Here is a 21,097-nt window from a genome sequence, read left to right as displayed (position 1 = left end):
TGCACATCAAAGTGATGCTTAAAAAAATCCCCTTGTGTACTGAAGTTCCTCTTTCACTTCAGAACTAGTAAAATAGTATTTGTTCATGTCCAATTCTCTCTGTAAAAGGAAAATAAAGCATTTAAATACAATTTAATGACACAAAGTTAGAACAGAACTTTGTATCACTAACAGACTGAGGCTACACTAGTCTCTTGCAGCTCACTATCACATGGATTGGGCTAAGAAACAGTTGTCCAGAGTTACTCAGGGTCAGGAAGAAAACCAGTATCCTAATACAGGAATACTTTTATTTAATTTAGAAGGAGACAGTACTTACAATATCTCAGAGGAACAGAAAATATCAAACTGATAAATGCTGCCTTTTTTTTTTAAATATAACATACTATTAGAAACACCAGCTATAACTACAATAAAAGTCTATTGCTGCTCTCTTGGCTTGTGGGCAAAAAGAAAAAAAAAAATCAAAGAGTCTCCTTACATGAATAATGCAGAAATGCAGATACTAAATGCCAAAAGCAGTAACATGCTCCAGAATCTTAAAGTCAAGACAGCTGAGGCACAAAATTCTTTATAGAAAAGATCAGAGATAACTAAAACCATCTCCTAATTAGTGTCTCAAATTAGAAGAATTGTTCCAGGTCAAGAACAAATTAAAACAAGAATAGAACTCGTTATGGCTCCGTTGCAATAACCTGGAAGGGATATCACAATGCAGGTCACTGACACCCGAGGGTGTATTATTTGACCACAGACTAATTTTAAGCTTCCAGGTACATTACAGCAGCACAGTATCTCCATTGTAAGTCTCAAAAAAAGCTAAGGCATTAAAACTCTCCTTTGCTGGGAGATTCCAATCAGGAGATCAATGCCTTGACCGCAGAAAACTCCCCCCAGGGCCCTGACAAAGGGTCAGTTTTTCCTACACAACAAAATGGGATTTTCAGACCATGCATTAGTGTGGATGCATCCAGAAACATTCCCGGAAGTGGAGCTCTGGGAAGACCTCAGTGTGTGGAAGCCAACTCAGGACCAGGCCTTATCTAAAGATTTTAAAATACATATGATGAGATGACAGATGCTGGATGGTCCCAGCTGCTTTGCAGCAATATTGCCAGTCCACAGCCATAAAACCTCCCTGGAAGTACACGGAATATCCAATTAAGGTGACTCAGGCAGCTGTTTGGAGGCTGGGCTCTTCTGGCAAAGCTATAAAAGCCAAAAGCAATCTTCACCTCAGACCTCCACTTAATCAGTGGCAGGAGAGAACAAAAATATAACTCCATACAGAGGACACATGAATCACTCATTGAGATAAACTGGAATAGTCACAAGGCTTTTCTAGGGTTTGTTTGAGCTGCTTCATTTAAAAACCCAACAACTCACACTTTTGGCTACTCGTCCCCACAAATGTGCTCATTAACAACACAAGAACTCCACCCTTGGTGGTTAAAAAGGAAACCAAAGGGTCACTGTCTGCAGCAGAGGGAGGCTGTGCCACAGGATCCCAGGACTGGCTGCAGCTTCAGGAGTGATCCAAGAAAGTAACAGAGGGGTGAAGTGGCAAAGTTCATCAAGAGAGTGATTAAATGTACTCAAACCTCAAAATTCATCAGTTAAACTGATAACTTTTAATACTGAAAGGCCAAGGGCTAAATGTCAGATTAAATACAATATGCAAAATAACACGTGTGAGGAAAAACAAAACCAAAAACCCCAAAGAACTGTAACTGTATGAAGCTAAGGGGTTTTAACTATTACTCCTCAGCAATTTTAACACAATCAAGGGGAGAGCAGTCTGAAATTAGAAACATTACCTGTTCTCTTAAGAACGAAACAAAACAAGCATTTTGACACTAAATTTGTGTCAGCCCTTCCATACTCTCAGTACTTATATTTAGCACTTTTTGAGATGGGTTAAAATGAACTAAAAGACTTGCAAAAAGAACCAAGATAAAACAAAGTGTGGAATGGGTTTTGGACTGTATCAGACTCTCCCAATTTCCTTCTCAGAACAAAAAAGCAACAAAGACAAGAAGGCATTTGCAAATCAGTTCTTCCCATGAGAGGTACAAGGGAGATGTTTTCCTATTGTCTCTTGCAAGGGGAGGAGGAGAGAAGAGGAAAAGAGAAAAATCAGTAAAACTCCTAGGTAGCATGTTTCAAATGAAGAAAGTGACTTTATTCCACACAGTACATGTTTACATTATGAGGATTTCATGCTGTAATGTACAGATGGGTTCAAAATGGGTTTAGAAAGATGCACAGAAAGCGTAGCCATCAATACCCAGGCACAGCCTCCAGCGGAGCGAGTCACTCCAGCCTGACTGAAGGAAGCCAACCTTACACAAGGAGATGATGATGTCCAGGGCTAAACATCTGACCAATACAGTAAGCACTGGAAGGGTCCATCTAGCCCAGTCCAGAATGGCAAATATTCAGAGTACGCAGAAGAACAGAGGAACAATTGACGTGTAAAGAGTTTTCAGTTACTTTTATTTGTGAAAGCTGCATAATTCACTTCAGATGGGAACTGCTCCCAGAACATTGTGAAGAGTAGAATTTACTTCCACAGAAGTTTAAAGCATAATCCATTATAAAGGTACAACAAACTGAGTATTATTTGTGGCAACCAACAGTGAGTGAAACTTTCCTAATACAGGTAGCTGGCAGCACAGTACAAAGGCCATGTGAAAGGTCAGCTCAGGTCTGTCTGTGGGGGCTAAAAAACCTTGGCAAACCCAAGCACACCCCAGGAGTGTTACTTGATCCCTGCTATGAGGACATGAGAGTTAGTTTTCACCCATTTGAATGATGGCCTCTCCCTCCCATTTAGTAAATGGGAGTTTTGGGAACCATGAGTGAGGGAAAACAAGTGCTTTCAGAAGATTTTGATTAGGTACGGCCAGACTTCTCAGTCTTGACTGCAATCCTGACCAAGAACAGCTAAATCCAGTTAGCATCAAAGCAAACTTAGAAGATTGCATAACATTATTTCCTTTGTGAGGACTTTAAACTAGGGAGCCCCAAAGGGTTCAGAAAAATGCCTTTGGGGGGTAGTTCAGCCACTTCCACAGAATTTCAACCTGCAGCACACATGAATCACCCATGGATCATTTTCAATAGCTGACCAGCCTGTAGAGCAGCTCTGTTATCAACATATTGCCCTATGTTTAGTAACTTTAGCCTTTTTAGAAAGTTAAAAATAATATTTTCTTCTCAACAAACAAGCTTTAAGGGGAATTTATTACTCATCATGCAAATAGCATCAACAGTGCCTCTAATCTTACTGTGACATCATGCAGGTGTTTGTAATCCAAACAGAGACAGGTGGACTGAAACAGAAACTTTTCAAAGGAAAGAAAGCTCAACAGAGTTTATAGAAATGTTGAAAGCCTTTTTACTTAGGCCCTTCCTTTTTATGTTACCTAAAAAGAGCAAAGGTAACAGCTTGCAAGATTTCCAAACACAACAAGCTGTAATGGGAAGGGTGAAAGTCAAGAAATGTGGATCAACTACAATCACTCTGGTCATCTTTATTTTTTGTGACTCTGCAGAGAAAGTTGTTAGTTTCAATCGGAATTTTTCTAGGTAGGAAAGTTGAACCGGATGAACTTAGGGGTCTTTTCCAACTTAGGCAACTCAATGATTTTAGGGAGAATCACAAGAGTCTTCAGTTGCCCATCCTAGCAGAGAGCAAGTGACATCTTAACCTTACATGCAATTTTCAGGGAAAAAAAATGAGGAATGTATGTCTTCTTAGTAAAGAGTAAGGAAGCGTCAAGATAGCTTGATGCCGGAAGAAAGTTTAAACACCCTGGCACAGACAGTCAAAAGACAAATCCACACAGTTTTTGACAAATTATAGTTTCAGGAGAGGTATGGCAGAGGCATTAGTGCAAATGTATTTTAAGAAACAGGGACAGAAGTGAAGGCAAGGAAGAAGCAGAAGCAACTTCTGCTTCCTCCACTCCAGTGGTCAGCAGGGAGCTGAACTGCCAGCCCATGCTTGAGCACTTCCAGGGTTAAGGATACATCTTGTGTAAGTAGTCTTTGAGAAGATTTAAAACATCATAGAAACAAAATTTAGCTGTGAAATATGTGCACAACAGGTTCCCCTGATACAGCCTGGACAAGGCAAATCTGTCAAGCTGATGCTCATGTCACCAAAATTCAAGCATTGTTTGAAGGCAAGGTTGGGAAATAGAACATAGAAAATGCCAAATTTCACCTTTAAAAGTGTTCACTGTCCTTGGCTGCCACTTTCTCCTCATTTTCCTCCTTGCATTTGGTTCTTTCCTTCTTCTGCAACTGTACGATGCACTTTGAACCCTTGTTTGCCTTCCCCCTCCCAAGAATTTCCCTGATTAGTTGTGCCCCAAAAAGTAATAAAGATTAGAGCAAAGACCTGAACTGCACAGGAGCTCAAGAAAATACCTCTCAAACAAAAGTGGCAGATTTTCCAGAGGTACTCACAAAAGGCACACTTCTGCAGCTTAAAATCCTGTTTATCCTAGAACAAATCCGCTTAGACCAGGAACCTAAGCATAGCTCTTTCCAAGCAGACCACCATCTATTGTTAACAGCAGTAAGTAAAAACCAGACCAAATGGTTAAAATATCATTTTCATATTTATGCTAAAGAAGTGCAAGTAACAAAAGAAGACTCAAAATTTGACTGTACATAAGGACTTACAATGGCAAAACCTACTCAAGCTCAGCAAGAGTTGCAAGAATTTAAGATTTTGTGCCAATTTCTCACAGACCAGAGGGCTGACTAGCTCATACTACAAGTCTTCAGCACTAGCAGAGCTGCTATGCTTAGTGGAACCTGCTGGCTCATACATAACTCATGAAGAATTCCCCCCTTTCCTCCCAAGGGAAACAATTTTGCATAAGAGCAGCACTTCCACCCCCCCCCCCCATCCCCTGTAAACCTGTAGAGTTTTAGTACAAGTTAGAGCAAGAAGTAGGTTGGCTCCACAGAGAAACCATGAATTCCAGAGACAAATTATTTAAATAAGAGGTTTTAGAGACTAACAGTATAATTACAGTTCAGCTGAAGAGGGAAAAAAAAAAAGCTTTCTGCTCTCTCTGCATGAGGTCCAGCTGCAGTGGAGCCAACAGGCAGCTCCCAACACGGCGTGCAGGCTGACACGAACTCATGCAAAGCAGTAAATCCAGCAGGTACAAACAGAATAATTCTACTCTGTTAAGTATTCTCTTCTTATATTTTATTTATAAAGGGCAGTAACATTTGAACATCACCATTCTAAATTAATTACTCTACAGAGGCTGACAATCTACTTCGTAGACAGAAATAGCTGTTCATAGCTTTTGCCTTATTCCAGTCACTCTTCTGACCTGCCACCACAGGATCAAAACCCAACTGATTTCATGAATCCCCAAGACCAGGACTATTTGTTTTTCACAACCTCCAACAGTTGGAGACAAAAGAATCCAAGATCAGGTACAGAAATTCAAGTGAACAATCACTCCTGAAGGGGATAAAAAGCCTCTTAAGCTCTTCAAGACACTTAAGACATTTTTTAAATGGGTTTCTAGTCAGTATCTATAGAAAAACACCATACTTTTCTTAAAGAGAGAAATACAGGCTGAGGAAAATTATGAACACAACCATTTAAAATGCAAATTTCAGATGCATCTAGTAACTAATCAGGAAGTATTGTAGAGTAGCATCTGGGATTCAGGAACATAATAAGTACCCTAAAAATAATTTTCATGAGCAGTTTTGGAGACTGTCAGTTCACTTTTTGCTCCATTAGAGCTCAGCTGTATAACCCCGTGTGTTTAGCACATGTCATCATGAAAAAACACATTCTTAAGTTTGTTAAACCAATTCTCACTTGAGTTGTCAGATGGTGGCACCAATCATGCATACAAGCCATGGGAACAAGTTCAGGCTCCACCACAGACATTCTGCTTCACATCTTCTGTTCCATTTGAACACCTACTCCTAGGAGGTGTTACAAGATGTCTTCAAAGCTGAAGGCATGTGCCACTCACACAGTGCTTTAAATACTCAGCAACAGGGCAGAAGCCTCAAAGTGACAAACAAGGACAAGCCCAAGGCTTGACAGATTGAAATGGACAATGCTGCTGGTCTGTCTAAAAAGATCTGGCTATTTGAGGGAAAGAAACAACTTTATCCAGCATTTCCCAATGTAGAAAATGAAAACAAACCCAAACCACCCCCAAAATCATAGGAAGTATTCTCCTATCCTATTTTCCCTCCCAAGGCCCAAAGCATCCAAAAACCACATTTATTTCCAAGTGTATATTAATTATTCCAGTCACTGGTGCTTGCCCAGCCTGGGAGATAACTTAACTGACACTGCAGGGCCAGCAAAGGAAATGAAGGAGCTGTGGGATAAAGCTGCAGATAAGAACTCGTGTATCAAACTGCTGCAGTATCAGTCCCCTGATCTGCCTCGAAATGCAGAACACACAGAAGTCACCTACTCATTTGCATTTTGAATCTAACACAATTTTCAGAGAAAACTGGAAATGATAGAGATCAAAGGCAGCTTTCCCAGAAAAATGCTAAATGAAGCAAGTAAAAAATAAAACACTTGGACCTAGTGCCTCTGTTCACTAGTGCCCCAGTGAAACAGATAACTGCACAAATGCTCCATTTCTAAGCCTGTAAGACTGGGCACCAGAGAAAGAACAAACACATTCCCTTGATCACTTTCCTATTTAAATATTCCATTCTCAAGTCACAGCTTCATCTCCCTGGCTAGGGCCCATCCCACTAGCACTGAAAAAAGTGAGGGCAGGGGGAAGAAGGGAAGATAGCTTACCCTCTGCTACACCTTGTTAATTAAGAGTAGCTGCTCAGACATTAACTAACGCAGCAAAGTATTCATCCAGAGTCCTGTGTGAGTTTTGTAATTCACAGTGAATCCCACAGTGGGGTTATCATTACTCCAGCCACCTCGAGGTCAGCTTGGCTGTAGCTAGAGAAGATCCAGTCCCTTCTCTTGGCCACACAGCACAGACAAACCCACAGACCTGACAGACACCTCAGGTCTCACTGCTGCAACAACCCTCTGCTGTCACACCTGGAAAGGACATTATGCAATTCAACACCACAGATCAGAAGAAAGGTGATGCCACAGAGACACACAAGAAAAACTCAAACAAAACTCATCTCCACTAGGTCCCGTCTGCTGTCAAATCCTTTGCTGATGTCCACTATGTAAATGGCTTTAAATGTGCTTTTTTTGGGGAGGTGTGTGTGTGTGTGTGCAGGTGTGTTTACTGGATTTTTCAAGTTGTTTGTTGTTATGGTTCTAAAACTAGCTTTGATTCTTCAAACCTTTTAAAATGCATATAAATAGAATTATTAAAAATTCAGCAAAGGTTTTAATTCAGGGATAAACAGCAAGTATGGAAATCTGCCATCTTCAGTAAAATGACTTATAATACAACAGTTCAGTCTCACAGCAATTCTGAAAATGTCCAAACATTATCTTTAGTAGTTCTTCTAGTTTAGATTTCTACTGTAAAATTAATCAAGTTTGGTACATTACAGTCCCTTTTTGCTCAATTTGAGATTATAAGATTTATTTGCTCCAGTGTTGTTAGGGCACTAATGCCTAATTTTCTTTCATTTTCAAAAAACAGAATTAGTTTAGCCCAGCACTTTTTTCCCCTGAGGTTTAGGCTTTAGTTATTGATTTGGTATGTAGCCTCTGGCAATTTTAAAGCACAAGGGATTTTATCAAGGGGTCATATAGTTCATTGCTTATGTTAGGCTGAGCTCTACACAGAAAAACTGGATTCCTTATCTTCCCTTGCTTAGTTGGATCCTTATTAATTATAGAGACAAATCAAAAAAGTCTGAATATCACTACAAACAGGATCCCTCCTCCAGCAATTAGCAGGGCTCTGCACACAAACATGGAAATCTATGAACACACTCCTAATCCTTTATACATGCCACTAAAAATCATAATCCCTCTTTTCTTCCCTCAAGCTGTGATCAAGCTTTTACCGTTTTAATTTAAAACAATAAATTAAATCAAAGTTAGTTCATTAACACCCAGGATGTCCAAGAATAACAGGTTTTATCGATCTGAATTTCTCAGACAATTCCTTATCACAGTAATTAACACAAGAGAAACATCACCGAACCAGAGGGGAGGCAGCATTTTTCTGTTGCCAGTAAATAAAAACAAAAGCACATCACGTAGGTTGCAGTTTGACGAGCAGGTTGAACAAAGCAGATAAATAACTTATCAAGCCAAAATGCGATTTGCTGCTATGCCTGTGCTAACACTTGCCCGTCACGCCCCGCATATCACAAGCTGGACCTCACAGAGAGGCTGTAACAGCTCCTCCATTAAACTGGCAAAGGCAGCTGAGCTTCAAATCAGCATCATCTCCCTGGTTATCACAGAATGCAACACATGCTAAGGCAGTGTCACAAAATCAGCCGAGCTGACCACTAGCTTTAATCAGTGTTTGTTCAACATTCAGAACTCCTGCAGCCTTCAGGTAGCTCACAGAGGTCACCTTTCTCAGCTTTCAGGGACAAGTTTAAATAATCATCACAAAAAGCTTCTAAATAAAAACAAAGATGCCATATTTAAGGAGGAATGTGTTTACTCCTTGCTTGCAAAGACCACTTTACACCTTCATACTAGAATACTCCATATTTATGTCTCCTGCACAGAAATACTTTCAGCAACACAATCTTGGTCTAAGCAGGTCCAAGCTCTTCTACAAATACAGAACACACTTTGTGAAGGTTAGGTATTTCCTTCCCACACACTTCACCCTGATGCCCACAGAAGTTGGCTAATGGAACATAACACACCTTCAGATTACTTTCATACATAAGATGAACAATAATTGAGAAGTTTGCACTACAACCAGGCCTTGAGCACTTTGGTAGATCACAAGAATGCCCCTTATAGAAGCATCTCTTTGTGACACAGATCTCCAACTGCCAGGCTGCCAAATCAACTACATTTCAGATAATTGTACTTGATTTTATGTCTCTGTAATGTTCTGACAGTTTTGCCATCTTAGACTGCAATATTGATCACATATTGATGGCAATTATCATCTTAATTCAAGGCCACCAGCCAGAGAACATGACCTAAGCACACCTCTACAAATCAACCATCACACACAGCCGAGCTGCCACTCACAGCTAAGCCACAGAATAATGGAGCTTGGAAGGGCTCTGGAAGACACCCAATCCACCCTCCTGCTCAAAGCAAGTCTAATTAGACCAGAGCACTCAGGGACTTGTCTGGGTATCTCCAAGGATGGGGATTCCACAACTTTTCTAGGCAACCTGTTCTAATATTTGACCTATTTCACTATAAAGCACATAGTGCTTGCTATTTGGCTGAATCATTAATTCAGAAAATTCTCACATATTAAAATCATCAAGACCACAGTGAGTCCATCCCCTTACAACAGATGGGAAATGATGGAGGAGTGTGTAAGGAAAGGAAAGGAAGGATGAATGAGAAGACAGTTTCACCCAAACCAGGAAAAATATTGGCACGTCTCTTCAGCAAGCCGTGAATTCCTGTTCTCTAGCACAGACATCACAACATAACCAATGCAGGTGAGGTCACAGACAAGGGAGGGGAAAGAGCAGAAGGGAGACAGTGGTCCCCTTATTTATCATATTCCTGCCTCTATTTGAAACTGTTCCACTTGCATCCTGACACAGAAAAATGGTTTTCATGCAGGAACTGAAAATGCCACCTCAGCATCAACTGTTTGCAAACACTCAATCCTCTTAAGGGCTGACAAAGAAAATAAGTGTGGTGACAAACACTCATGTGGACAGAACCTGTGGCGACTGTCAAGCGTGTGATCAGAATGTGAAAAATAATCTTGATTTTGCTGAACAAAACTGTGAAGTGATCAAAATCCTATCAAGGAAATCCTTCTTTTAGCACATAAGGAAGCTGGTTTGTGCATCACACAAAAGCGAACACCTCAAAATTCAAGATGATGGCCTTCTACTTAAAACATCACCTGAACAATTTGAGTCATAAAAACAATCTTTAAGTGCCCCTGAATTAATTATGCTGACATCTACCGGGAACAGGAACTTATTCACTTCTTCAGAATAACACTTTCCAGCTATGCCCCAACCCTATGACAGAAGGAGAAAGAGGAAATGGAGCAGCGGTTTATAGTTTAAAAACAAAATAATTCTAACATTTGAGATATTAGTTAACATGTTTTTGCTTCTTCATTAACCACACAGAAACAGTTCTCAGAGCACTGTGGCATTAACTTTACACTTCTGATTAGATTTAGGAATAGAGAAAAGCAATTGCAATGCAATGACAGAAAATGGTGATTTTTCTTCTCTTTTCTCCTCCTGGTTCCTGCCAAACCGTCAGCAAGTATTAGCACACTTTAGATCTGGGTATTTTCCACTTAGCATGAAGGCAAATAGTTTTGGGGGACATAAAACTTGAATAACAAACACAGAGACTGAATTTAACTCCTCCCAACTTCAATATATACAGCAAATGAAAGGGGTGAAGACTGTAAAGGCATCAGGACAACTGTCAACTGTTCCAAGTGAAAAAACAGTAAATCAAGATTTCAAGTAGGAATCCCTCAGCTTCCTTATTTTCCTTTTTTATGTAACAGGACAGGCAATCTTCACCCCTCCCAGCAGGACCCCAGTCATCAACAAGCTCCTGTGAAGCAACAGGAAAAGCACGGAGCTCGAGAGCTGCAGCACTGTCAGAAGACACAGAAGGAAGCAGCAATCTTGCCTTTCTTAGGAAAAGGCTCAGCAAGTAGTATTTAGAGTACCTGAAGTTTAGAGAAAGCTGCCAGTGAGCATCTCCTGAGTGGCAGTACCACACATTGCTACAGAGCCACTGGACAGAAGGGTAAGGGACCCACTGTACTACCAGGGTTACAGAAATCATAGAAGCAGCTTTTACCACCTAGTGCCCACAAAAAAAAAAAAAAAAAAAAAAAAAAAGGCCAAGCACTTTTCCTCTTCACTCAGCTGTTTTACAATTGCAAGCCAAAGGTCAACTATCTTCACTCACTTTTGGAAACCAGCCACAAGATTACTAACAACCAGCTTAATGGCTCCAGTTCAAGTGCTATTCAATCAGGTCCTGAATCTGTGGGTAGGCAGCAGTAATGGCACATGACATCATAGGCAAGTTATCTGCTGAGGTCAGAGTAGCCAGACTGGGCATCTCTGCCTTCTCTCCCCACAGGGAGAAACATGGACTTCCAAGGACTGGGAATTCAACTGTTAGAGATTTTGTTCTTGCCTTGTGTGACACATTTTGTGCTACAAATCAATCCTCTGCCATCCTCAAATGGCCATCAGGCAGATGTGGTTCTCTGGAGTGCATTAACACAGGTGTCTCACAGCCAAAAGGCTTCACCACACATGAAGTGACACATGGCCCTCAGCCAGGGACACTAAAGAGCGCAGGCTGCAGGTGCATTCAACGTGTCACAAGTTTATTCCTCTTTCCAACTCCTTTGAGGACAGGAGGACTGACCTGGTTAATGAGAGACATCACATGGGGCACATGACTGGGATACCCTGAGATTTCACAGTCATGAGCACAGCTTTAACAAACAGACCTGGCATTTATGGTGGAAATTAATTTCCACAACCTCAAACACATTCGAAGTGAAACAGATTTTTCAAAGCAACAAAGTGCCACAGAAGTTTGTCAGTTTGGGTAAATTAGAACAGTTCTAACTCGTTTGGATTTATTTGCTGAAATGAACCAGCTTTACACAGTGAATCTCACCATGCTGCACAGAACTCAGCTCAAATATGTGCTGAAGGATTCCTGAAACTCCTGATGCTTCCACTGACTTTAGTGATAATCTTGAGCAATTTACCATTTCTATGGCTTGGTTTATACATCAGTGAAGTAAACATGTGAAATTTGTGAGCATTTTCATATGAATATGAGCTGAAAAGAAAGGAAATACAGATTGAAGAACTGTTCATAAATGCTTTGAGGAAGTGTTCAGCCTAGGTTTTGGGTAAAGTAAGAAAATCCCTCTTTGTATTCTAGGAAAAATATAATTATTAATGTAGTGTAACAGCATACATACCACCATGTTTCTATTTGTGTGACAACATTTTTATCTATGGGATGACATCAAGTAGGTAGGACTCAACATCTTACTGTCAGACACTGTGCACAGATGTAAGACTTTTAACACAGACTAAACTTTAAAAACACTTAAAAAAGTTATTTTTCCTTTACTTCTTAGAGAAGAACATATTTCTAAACAAATGCAAATTTTACTGTATTTTTAAATGTACTTAAGCAAACTTCTACCCCACACTAAATGAAAATAGCTGAGAATACACTTTACAATAAACTATATTTCATTATACTTAATTTTTCCTTCCTGTTCAGCATTTTCTACAAGCTGACTTCAGCTATGCTCTACTTCAACAACACTATAAAAGTTGAGGCAGCTAGTAGTAGCCCAAAATAGAAGAATACAGCTCAGGTTAAAAAAAAATAAATGCAAGGTTATCACAAAAGGTTTCCAAAATTCTGACAGTCTCAAACATTTAAAAATAGCCCAAGGAAATATCCTGGTAATTTACACACACAGTGGCACTGAGATGTACAGGTCTAACAGGAGTGTTTAGGCCAGTTATGAGCCAGGGATGTGTAGAACATACACAGATGCAATCATTTTATAAATTAAGATCTCAAAGCATCATATGCTTTTGCAACCTTTATCTGTTTATGGCATCACACTTTTAACAAAGCCACAGTTGAAATATCAGCTATAAAAGACACATATTAGGTTTACATGTAAAGGTTATATTTTTAAGCTCCTTTTAAAATAGTAGTTAAAATCAAGCCCTTCCCTGGCAAAAATGTTGAGCAGATGAGTAATCCCACTGAGGTCTGCAGGACTTGATTTGTCAGCATACACACAGTTACAGCCTTATATCTGCAGAAAAGGCATCTCTCAAAAGTGCTTCTACTCCAAGGATTTTAGAAAAAAAGCAGCTTAAAAATACCTTAACACCAAAAATATCACACTAGGAAGGTAAAGACCACCTTTGTGGGGAAATACTCTGAATGAATTCCATTAAATAATTTTGCAATATGGCTCTTATTACTTGGAACAACAAAGCTCTGAGCTACACTTCACCAACGCCAAATCACTAAGGATTTTTGTATTTTACTCCCCCTCCCCCCCCCCCCCCCCCAAAAAAATCTGGGCTTGTTCTGTGTGTCCAGTTTTATTACAGTTGTAGAAATTCAGCTGTTTTTTTAAATTCCTGTAATATAGCCAAGACGAAGCCTAAAAAGCCTTTGATATACTGAAAGAACTATAGACCAAAATTCCTCTAATGCACTCCAGCATTCACTTACATCTGCACAGATCCATTATATATTCAGCCACAAGCTTATCACTTGAGTTCATCAGGACTGAAGATAAAACTCGCTTCAATATTTGACAGCCTGATGCTAAAAGATTATCTACTGAGAAATAATCCAATCACTGTTCTTTGATATTAGAATCTTTGGCAGGAGGCAAAGAAAAGGAATACCAAATTGATCTTGATTACTTTATGGGGCTTCCTCTCATAATCTCTACACTGAATTCCCCTTTATCTTGTACTTCTGCTTATTTGCTGCCGTGTTTATGACTAAGTTTTCAAATATTCCAGTCTCAGAAGAGAGAATTGAGAGACTTTGGGATGGATGCTTAATACTGAAACAAAACAGCCTCTCCTGCTCTCAGAGAGGTGTGACTGGGGTTTAGGAGATCTTAAGGCTCCCTATTAAATGGAGATGACGTTCTCTGGGGACTCAAAAGAGGGTCAGGTCAGACGGACAGGAAGAGACTCACGGAGAAACTGAACAGCCCAGCGCTGAAGAGGGAACTCCCGAGCCCGACCCCTCTACTTACCTTAAGGATATCCCCCCGTTTGAAGCTCAGCTCGTCATCCGCGGTGGCTTTGAAGTCGTACTTGGCGATGGCTTCCATGCTGGGGCTGCCGCGCCCGGCGGTGCGGGCGGTGGGCAGGAAGCGCTCCCCGAAGCCTCCGCTCCTCCCGCAGCGGCTCCCGGCTCCGTGCGAGACGCCGGCCCCGTCTCTCACATACAGGGAGGCCGGGGGACGATCCGCCCTAGGGGAGGGGGAGGAGAGGGAGGAGGAGGAAGAGACGGGCCATTAGGGGAAGTGGCACGGATCGATGGCCGGGGCCGCGCCCAGCGCCGCTCCCTCCGCCCGGCGCGGCGCGGCCGCCGCTTCCTCCCGCCGCCGCTCGCCCGGGCCCGGCTCGCCCGAGTGACGCGTCCCGCGGCCAATGACCGCCCCCGCGCTCCCGGGGGCGGGAGCGGGAGCGGCACCGCGCTGCCACCGCCACCGGCCCGCCGGGAGCCACCGCCGGCCCTCGCCCCGGGGCTCGCAGCGTCCCGCTGCCCGCGGCGGAGCCCTGCCGGGCGGGCCCTCCCTGCTCCCGCCTCTCCCGGGAATCTCTCCCGCTCCTCGCACCGGTAATTACAGCGATGTAGCGGGGGGAGGACGTGGCCAGCCGGCCCCCCGAGGGCCCGGGGAGAGAGCCCCGGGCTCGGCACCACGGGACCGGCACAGCCCGCCATAGGGGACACGCTCCGCTCCCCACCGGCTGCCCTGGGAAAGACCCGTCTGGAGATGCCCGCACCGATGGTTTGGGTTCTGCCATTCAGGCAGCTCAATGTCAATTTAAATACAAGCTAGACAAAGCAGAGAGTGCTGCTGAGTTTTTGGAATTGAAATGCCTATCAAAAAGTGTCCTCAAATAATATGAGACAGAAACAAAAGTTTGGGCTGACTCTAAGTAAAAGCAACCATCCTGAAATTCCAGTGCTTTGAGCAGCAGAACACGTTAAAAAATCTTTGTAATTCAGTGCGACAGTCAGCAAGTTTGTGCCTCTTATGGGCTCAGAAAAGACATTAAATCAAACCTGGCAAGTCATATAATACACACTGAAACCACTGAAAAGGCTTAAATCTTGCTCTCAGGCTTGAATAGGAATGATTTACTGTAACTCCAGCTACACTTGATAGCAGAGCAGCTAAATAATCAGAAAAACCACCAAAACACAAATAAGACAATCTGTAAGTTAAAACCCACCATGAATACCCCCTTGAAGAGCTAACAGAGAGCTGGCACTTGTCAATGACAATTCAAGACAGAAGAGATCTGACAAACACTGGTGAACCCACGCACCTGCTAATTCAGGCTCTGTAGTTGTGGCCCAGAAAGCCCTGCTGCATGCAAAGGCAGCAGATGGCAACAGCAATTTCTCATTTCAGAGAGAAACCTGCCTTACATAAATGCAGTTCAGCAATTAACATGCTTGTATTCCATGAGCCCCATGTTTGCCCAACCTTCAGCTCCCTGTAGAGAATAATGAAGCTTGAGGCAAACACCAGAACCGAGATTCTATCACATGAATCTGGCAGAATGAGAAGAGCTACTTACAGGATTTACCTTGATCAAAAAAAAAGGCCAGCTTAGCAGGGTCCCCACATGGACAGAGCTTGGGGATTTCTCTGGTCCTCCTACACAGCGCTACTGAAACGTCAGCAAGGCTGAAAACAGTCACCTGCCACAAAGATCTCAACAGAACAATCTCCCTGTACTGCCATGACTGATGGAGATAAATGTACTGGATCCAAGCTTCGACCAACACACATAATTAAATCCATAAAGTGGATCATCGTAACTACATTTTGGTCATTCTGAAAGACTTTAGTCTCAAGGCTGACGAAAAAGCTTCCTTCTGATGTGAGTCTTCCACATCATACCAGCACACTCATCCAAACAACAACAATAGCTTCCCTTCACCAGAAGTATTTTCTCTTTGCTGCTTCTATTGTGTTGTGTTCACTATCTCCTCACCTTTCCAACCTGGCCTCTTGGGGTTTGTCAACTGATGGTACTGATAATTTTCTGCTATTATAGCACCATTAAAGGGTAACATGACTGACAGTGTACGAAGCAATGAAAAATGCAAACTGCTCAACGCTTGTTGTCTACCTGTCCCGTATCTTTCATGGTAAACATCATCTATTTCCCGTCCTTCTTACTGGCAGCAGTCTTTGGGTATTTCTAACACCACACCACATGTGAAGATGTGATTATATGGGCACACAACAGCTTGAAAACCTGAAGTTCCAAACCTAAGAATATAACACCAAGTTGCACAACTTAAATACACTAAAGGCTTGAGACACATTTAAAGAAAGAAACTACTTCAACTGGTGAATGTTCCTTTTTTGGGGGCACAAAAGTATTGCTACCCAGTACTGCATTACCAGCTATGAATTTATTTTTTTAACTGAAGATGTTAATACACAACTTTCTTAGAGAAACCGATGCAGCATTTCCAAGAACTATACTGGTATTTCCCTGAGCTTAGTAACAGCACAATGTCGGGAAATTTTCCAGCAGAATTCAAGATGAAAGAGATTCATCACGCAATACTCTTTAAACATGCATTAGTATTACTACCACCATCAGATATATTGTCAACATACAAAGGAGTGATGTTTCCAGGTAACAGTGTTAACAGCAGCTGCACTGTAGAACAAAACTTTAACCTTCCTGACTTTAGGCAAAACTGTAGTTGAAGTTCAGGCACTAAAGTTACATCTGAAACAGAGAAAAGCTTTGAAAATACTAAACCAAGATACTCACGCAACAAATGTTAGGAAAGGTGAAGTCAAGGCGTAATTCCCTTCCAGTGTCTTAAGGAAGCATTTGCTATTCACAGTCTTATTTAATAAGTTCTTACAGACATTCAGCCATGTAGTTATTAAAATATTAACAAATCAACTGCGTGCAGGGGGGGGGGAAAAAGCATAGCTGTATCTGCTTCAGGCAGAGAGCAGTGCAACAGGACACGTTACTGTAGCGAACCCAGTCCACAGACTGCAAATGGAGTAAGAGAGGTATAAACGAATAACAGTCAATATATGAATACAATGATTACATGTTACAAAACTTATCTTGCTAGAGAAATGACTAAGGTTTCTCAAAATATCAATGTCTCTCACCTTACTGTGACTTGGGGTAAGACTTCCTTTGCTCTTAAAAGTACTGGGAGGGGGGAGAGGAAGAAAAGGCAGCAGATGCAGCCAACAGTAAATGCTCATTAGCAGGAGTGCTGCAGTTCAGGAGGGAATAAAAGTAATTATAAATACAAACCTCCCTGTTGTGGCCAACAGGAAACAATTCTCATGTTCACTTCAACAGATATTTCAAAAAGCACACAGGCAAAGGTGGGCTTTTTACATTACTCTTAGAAACAGCACCGTTTTTAAACAATAGAGAGCTTTCTCATTGTTCTCTTTTCACTGTTTTACTATTCTTCTGGAAAGTGATACAGGCAGGAATACAACAACAGACAGTTTAGAAAAGCCAAAGAGAGGCAAGATAGAAGATAGATTCATTGGGAGATTTTGGAAAGAATCGGATCCTAAACTTCATCAGCTGTTTTAGGACAAAACATTACTGAGGGTGGTGGAAAGAAAAATGTGTGCATACATCATCTGGAAGACATGCAGAAATGGAGTGTCAGGCTCTAGACAAAAGAACAGAAAGTAAAAATTATAGGGGCAGAACACTAATTCAAATTAGCCATATAAGGAAGTATAACATAATAAAGGAACAAAGTAAAATTGAAATTAAATTATCAACATATAAACCCCAGAACATTCAGGATCACAAATGATCCCCATGATCTACCAGCTTAAAATGATTCAACTTCCTTCAGCGCCAGACTCAAGATATCACTTACAAAACTAAGCTACAGCACAAAGCACAGATAATACTTATCAGATCAAAACATTTTATCAGGTAGCAGAAAACTTCACCTCTGCCAGAATTTATTTACTGGCAGTTCTTTTTTTTTTTCTTAAACCGTCTAAAACTGCTTTAAATGTTACAAGCTTGGCCGGTATTATGAAATACTCAAAACACTGCATGACAATCAACGTAACAGATGATAGCAACTGAAAGGTCTTTTTTGGCACAAATTCTCAATATCCAAAGTTTGCACAGAAACGGTTTACAAACAACACCGTGTTTGAAAATTGATTAACCATCTGTGGTCCTTCAGATTTTGTCCCTTGGCCCCAGGTATTTAATAATTTTTGAAACAAAGAATTAACTTCCCTAAGCACTGTATCTGTGAATTGCTCTTGCAGTTATTAACTGTGCTACAGAATAGTTTGCACTGTAGGTTATAAAAGAGGTGTCTGAGTCAGATGTTGTGGGAGTTAACAAGGCTGCATCCTTGTCTTCTACAGATTATTTGAAACTACGTTGGCAAGTCAAACCTTATCCCACAAAACCAGCACTGGATCTCAAGCAGGAAGTTCAGAAGAGAAGGAAAAGGACAAGAGAAAACCGTCCTTCTCCATCACTGAAACTCACGTTTGAAGCACGACCCCAAAGGTGTTTGGAGACAGTGCGGTAGGGATGTTATCCTGCCTACAGGGTACTCGCAGCCTTTTAACCTCTGGAAGCGACCTGAAGTTATGGAACTCTTTTTGAGGAACACAAAAGATAAACCCCAAGAACCACTACTAGCCAGCACTCCCTAGCCATGGAGCAGAGGGGAAAGCGACCCCCGCCCGGTGCTCCCCAGCACGGAGGGCTGTACGTGAGCCGGCAATCTCGCCGAGCAGATGACGCCTCTACAGCCAGAGCTTATTTCAACCACCCCCCCCCCCCACCACCGCCAGAGCCCGCATCCCCTCCACCCCCCCGCGCCCCGGGCAGGCCTGGGCCCGGTGGGATACGGGGCCAGCACCGAGGCGAGTCCTGCGGAACACACCGGGAAGAGCGGAGCACCACGGGGCCCAGGCCGCGGCACCGGGGACTCAGCGTGTAAGGCCCCCCCCGTCCCCGCCCCGGCACGGCCCGCGGTGGGCGGGGGCTGACGGTGGTCGGGGCCCTCCACACGCCCGGACTCACCGCGCAGCGCTGGGCGCTCCCGCCGCCTGCCCGGCCCCGCGCGGCCCGGCCCGGCCGCCGCTCCAGCGCCGCCTCAGCCGCCGCTCCGGCCCCGGCCCGGCCCCCCGCCCGCCGCGCCGCCGGTGCCGCCGCAACTCTCGCGAGAGCCGCCCTGTCAGCGCCCTCCGCGGGAGCGGCGCCTGCGCGCTCCCCTCCCCGTCCGGAGCGCGGGCACGCCCCGCGCATGCGCAGTGCCCGATCGACCTGCCCTGCCCCAGCCCCGGGCAGCCGCCCCGGGAGCCCACCGGGAACCGCGGGGCTCGTGTAGGAGCGAGCGGGGAGCGGGAGGGCAGAGGCAGCATCCGAGCAGCGCAGCAGCACGGGCCGGGCGGCATACCTGAAAGGAGGGTGTAGCCAGGCGGGGGTTGGGCTCTTCCAGGCAACTAGGGATAGGACAAGAGGACAAATGAAGCTGCGCCAGGGGAGGTTCTGGCTGTACATCAGGAAGAATTTTTCCGCTGAAATGGTCATTAACCATTGCAACGGGCTGCCCAGGAGGTGGTGGAGGCACCGTCCCTGCAGGTGTTTAAGGAAAGACTGAATGTGGCACGCAGTGCCATGGTCTGGTTGACATCATGGTGTTGGATCACAGGTTGGCCTCGGTGGTCTCAGAGGTCTTTTCCAACCAAATTGATTCTGTGATTCTGCATTCGAGGCTCTATTAACACCCCAAGGAGGAGGCCCTGATTACCGGTTTCTGGAGGAGAAACCACACCAGCTTTTTGCAAAATACTTGCCTAATTTGTCAGTGTCTCCACTTGTCTGTAAGGCAGGGCCATTTACCACACCATGGAGCCATCAAGGAGGAATTGATTTAGAAGCTCTCTAACTACCAGAGATACACCCCAGCTTGTCCCAGCAGTGTTTGAGCAGACACCAAGGGGTGCAGAGCTGCTCACCAGGCTCAGAGCAAAGAACACCTGGTGAGCCATTACTTGACAACTGGCATCCCTCCTGAGCAGTGATTAAGGCACCTGTGGTGTGGGAACAAACAGTTTGATCATACATGGCAATTACAGCATCCACAGAGGCCAAAATTCAGATTGCACAGGCAACTAATGTCGGGTTTGCATGGATGACCCTCCTGACATTCTTTTAGCTTGAAAATACTCTTAATTATATGGTAAAGCAGTTGCTCAGGTAAACATCGGGCTTCAATCCTTCGATAAAGGAAATAAAAAAGCTTTCCTCTGGCTTTAGGGAGGAAAGGTGGTTTCTGAACAAGAAGCTTTCTAGGACTTAATTCCTACCCCCTGAAGGGATGAGCTACTACAGGGTTTTTCCCTCCCCACTCCCTGTCTGCAAAAAGATGCCAAGACTGGAAGTGGGCAGTCGAAGCACAGCACAACCACAGCATGCAGACATCAGCTGCAGAGCTCACAGCTGGGCTCATGTAAATTTAGGATTATTGTGGAGACCAAAGTCTACAATTTAGGCACAGGTAACTGATATTTTGTTTTATGACAGAGATGCACATTTTCAGCCTCCAATTAAGCCCTTTCTTTAATAATAAACCATGACACTGGTTGCTCTCCCCAGCTGGACTCTGCAAGGGGGTTCTGGTTACATCCATACCAAGACTGGAGTACCATCAGAATATTTACCACAGTCTCAGACAATCTGGCTTACAAATCATGTTCTGCAAACATTGCCTGCTAACATTCTCATTATAAATGCTTAAGCAGCTTGATAAAGATTGAATGAAATTTGTGCTTTAAGCCCTTGGCAAGATCATTTTCTCATCCTAACAGCATTGTCTTTAAGGGGTTCTAACTTACTCCCAGATTTGGGTACTGGGGGAAGGTGTGAGTTCTCCCCATATTTCATTAAAAAAGTTGGACAGGGTGGAGAAAAGGAGCTTCAGGAGTTGAGATGTTACAAATGTTTCAGACATTCCTTCTGCGGATGCAGAAGTGATTCATTTAGAGTGACACAAAGATTGATGAAATTGGAGCTAGATTCCAAGATCCCTCAAGTCCCCAGTACTTGTTCCTAGAACAGTCCTACAGAATCTCTGGTTTCATGTATGCCCTCAAGATGGGGATTCAGA

General features: G+C 43.2%; 1 protein-coding gene across 1 annotated transcript in view; it reads right to left on the bottom strand.

The window, feature by feature from the left end:
• The window catches only part of GRB2 (growth factor receptor bound protein 2), a 50,368-nt gene extending 31,254 nt beyond the window's left edge, over window positions 1–19,114 (bottom strand). The window contains exons 1-2 of the mRNA XM_082293955.1: window positions 19,009–19,114; window positions 13,947–14,166 (exon numbers count right to left, since the gene is read on the bottom strand). Coding sequence (XP_082150081.1) covers window positions 13,947–14,024 — 78 coding nt within the window. The 5' untranslated portion in view covers window positions 14,025–14,166; window positions 19,009–19,114. The remainder of the gene's footprint in view (window positions 1–13,946; window positions 14,167–19,008) is intronic.
• Window positions 19,115–21,097: the final 1,983 nt, after the last annotated feature.

Source organism: Coloeus monedula (genome assembly GCF_965178545.1).
Source record: "Coloeus monedula genome assembly, chromosome: 19".
Classification (NCBI taxonomy): Eukaryota; Metazoa; Chordata; class Aves; order Passeriformes; family Corvidae; genus Coloeus; species Coloeus monedula.
This window is presented reverse-complemented; position numbering and strand designations above follow the sequence as displayed.